Here is a 3,016-nt window from a genome sequence, read left to right as displayed (position 1 = left end):
CGTTTCGCCTGTTTCGCCTTTCTCTCTATTTATGCCTCGTCGCATTACACGATATATTCATGTGGTTTACTCTTTTTCAAAAGCTCGAAAAGATACTGCAGGCGTCGTTTCGCCTTTCTCTCTATTTATGCCTCGTCGCATTACACGATATATTCATGTGGTTTACTCTTTTTCAAAAGCTCGAAAAGTATCGCAAGATACTGCATAAAGTGACAATATCTCTTTCATTATAAGTGTATTTTGATTAATACACCTTTTCCATTTTCTTGCATATTTATATACAATTCATATTTATACGCAATTTTCATTTCCATTTTTGTAAACAATTATATATTCAAATTCTCTACCTTTTCTATCTATTCTATGCTTATTCGTTCTCCTCGGGATTTTAATATATTCCTTTTGCTCCTTGGCTATCTCTTAAGACAATAGAACATATTTCTGGAGCGAGACGTTGGCTGTCCTGCGGGGTGGTGGTACTTTATGTTTTATTATTTATATTTGCGATAAATTATTTATGCATAAATACTAAACTGAAAGTTCGCTTTTCACAAGATCATTGCAAGTAAATACTTTTTCTTGTATAAGAATATGTACATCTTTTTATTAAAATAAATATATAAACTTTTATTTAATTAAACGTTATTGCCATAAAAATATTTAAATAGATTTTGCTTGTACAAATGAGTTTATTAAAAAGTAGAGAATTTTAATGATCATAAAAAGCTTTCGCTCACAATCAATCAATTTAATCAATTGGATAATTGTTTGATGAAAATTGCATAATTTTTCAGCTTGAGGGTAACTACTTCCATATATCCAGTGCCTAGTATTTGCGCGGCCGACCAAATTACCGACTGGTTCGATTCTCTAGCCGAATGTTTACACTGGAACGTCAGGAAGCGACAGAAGCATTTGGACGAATTAAGTGATCTCGCGCATTCATCCAGCAACGACACTTTAGATTCCTTCGATCGAGACAGCTAAGTCAACGAAGATGCTTGTTATAAACTGTAACATAATCGACAATATATTTGGTCGAGCCCGTAATATATTTAAGTTAAGAAATTTTGGGGGTCGACAAATTAACGTCATTTTCGTTGAAGTTTTATAATGAAATTTCGTCAAATATAACGAAAAAAAAACCGGTAAAACTGACTGATCATCGATAAAGTTGTGCTCTGTAGGATAATGCTTTGAGAGAAAACGTTTGTGTGCGCGTGAATAAGCATTGTAAAGTCTTCACAAATTGAAAGAATGATAAATATTATTTAATCCAAATTACAGAAGCGATGCTTAGGTCACGATTATAAAAAAATTAATTCCTAATAATAAAATGCATTTGTCTTCGCAAAGATTTATATTAACAGCGAAATATCGTATAATTTGATAAATTATTGTCTTGGAAAAGTACCAGATTGATATTTCGGACGTTTAGACGTTTGCAATATCTTTTTTTTCAATAATGTTGTCTTGAAATGAATCAGCGATTTATTCGATTTTATAAAGGTTTTTATACTTTATCGATATATACTTCTATTTTACATTCTTTATTGATATATTATTTGTACAGATATTTTTTTTATTTTCTAGTGTTCTTAGATTAACATGATTGAAATATATATATAAGAGATCATCATATCCTCGGTTTTTTACTGATTATAACGACACTCTGATGTAAATCGATTTATTGTAAGTGTTGAATCACATAATTTCCTATATCTCTAGATCTTTTTAATAAAATATGTTTTGTACAACGTTTGCTATACATATCTCCCCTAATAATTCTATACAATGATGACAATTATGCGCAAAGGAAGGAAGAGATTTTTATTTATCAAACTTTCGATGTATTCTTACTGCAAATGAATTTATTTGCTTGCAACATGACATGGAAATATACATTATATACACCGCAGGAGACATTTATGCCTCTTTTGTCACGTACATTGTAAGTATCGTAAGAAATCGGGTGAACGCGATACGATTTCTAGACATATCCGAGTATGTTTTTCGGAAATCTATTTTTTTTTATCCGCAACGTTTCGCCGAAAAATACTCTACAAATTCACCTAACCAGATGACAAACTCGGAACAAAATCCAGGTATCCTAACAAAATCCTTAATTTATTTATTTATACTTAGCATAAATATATATGTATATGTATGTGTGTGTGTGTGTGCGCGTATGTATATGCGCGCTCGCGCGCGCGCGCGATCCTAACTTTTACATTTGGCTATATCAGTCATGGGTATGTTGACACGTTGGCGAATGCATAAAAGTCATTTACACTTAATTATATGTACATTATAATAGGATATTTAAAAAGAAGACAATTCACTTAAACGTACAAGAATTATTATATGAGAACTTAAATTACTATATTTAAATAGTTCTTCCTTAAGTTAAAAACAGTCTATATAAAAAACTCCTATAGAATCATATCTATTTTTTACAACTATTGTTATTTACCTAAAGCCGGGCCTATACATCTTTCTCGAATGAATTGTCAGTAAAAGAAATAAGCAGTTAGTAAACAATTTTAGAGGCATCTCTTTTTTGAAGGCGAGAGAGCTTAAAAGAAAATGTTTTGCTTTAATTCGCTCCGACTCTCTGTTTATCTGTTTACTAATCTATCATTCAATTATATGAAATTTCCTTCACCATTAATACGAAATTTCTTAAATTCTAAAGTTTAAAATTCAATACTTAGAGGATGCATTTTTACATAATATTTCTGGATAGACATTTTTTCATACGCGCGCGATTTTGAATTTAAACAAAAAAAAATTGCACCTGTCTTTGTCTTGTCTGTGCAGATATTTCGAGACGACGACAACGTAATTTAAGTTGGCTCGCTTCGAAACAAATCCCCTCGTTGCCGATGATCCGATCGAATATTGTCATTTCTGTTTAGTGCTTACAATTGACGTATGTGACTTTCTCGCCGTCTACGATGTGACTGTAACGAGCACAAGCTCGGATGAAAAGTGCAGGTTTGAGTTGGACTGTAGG

The 3,016-nt window shown here is 31.7% G+C and overlaps 2 protein-coding genes across 10 annotated transcripts in view; one reads left to right on the top strand and one right to left on the bottom strand.

The window, feature by feature from the left end:
* The window catches only part of LOC115246133 (NAD kinase-like), a 25,048-nt gene extending 23,293 nt beyond the window's left edge, over positions 1-1,755 (top strand). For 8 of the 9 annotated variants that reach the window (XM_029824766.1, XM_029824762.1, XM_029824761.1 and 5 more), the window contains one exon: positions 795-1,755. In XM_029824766.1, the coding sequence (XP_029680626.1) occupies positions 795-987 (193 nt within the window). In that variant the 3' untranslated portion in view covers positions 988-1,755. The other variant, XM_029824767.1, reaches the window with a different exon arrangement.
* A 98-nt stretch (positions 1,756-1,853) lies between these two features.
* The window catches only part of LOC115246131, an 18,083-nt gene continuing 16,920 nt past the window's right edge, over positions 1,854-3,016 (bottom strand). Inside the window, exon 6 of the mRNA XM_029824760.1 lies at positions 1,854-3,009. Coding sequence (XP_029680620.1) covers positions 2,953-3,009 — 57 coding nt within the window. The 3' untranslated portion in view covers positions 1,854-2,952. The remainder of the gene's footprint in view (positions 3,010-3,016) is intronic.

Source organism: Formica exsecta, unplaced genomic scaffold (assembly GCF_003651465.1).
Source record: "Formica exsecta isolate Colony F162 unplaced genomic scaffold, ASM365146v1 scaffold139, whole genome shotgun sequence".
Lineage (NCBI taxonomy): Eukaryota > Metazoa > Arthropoda > Insecta > Hymenoptera > Formicidae > Formica > Formica exsecta.
This window is presented reverse-complemented; position numbering and strand designations above follow the sequence as displayed.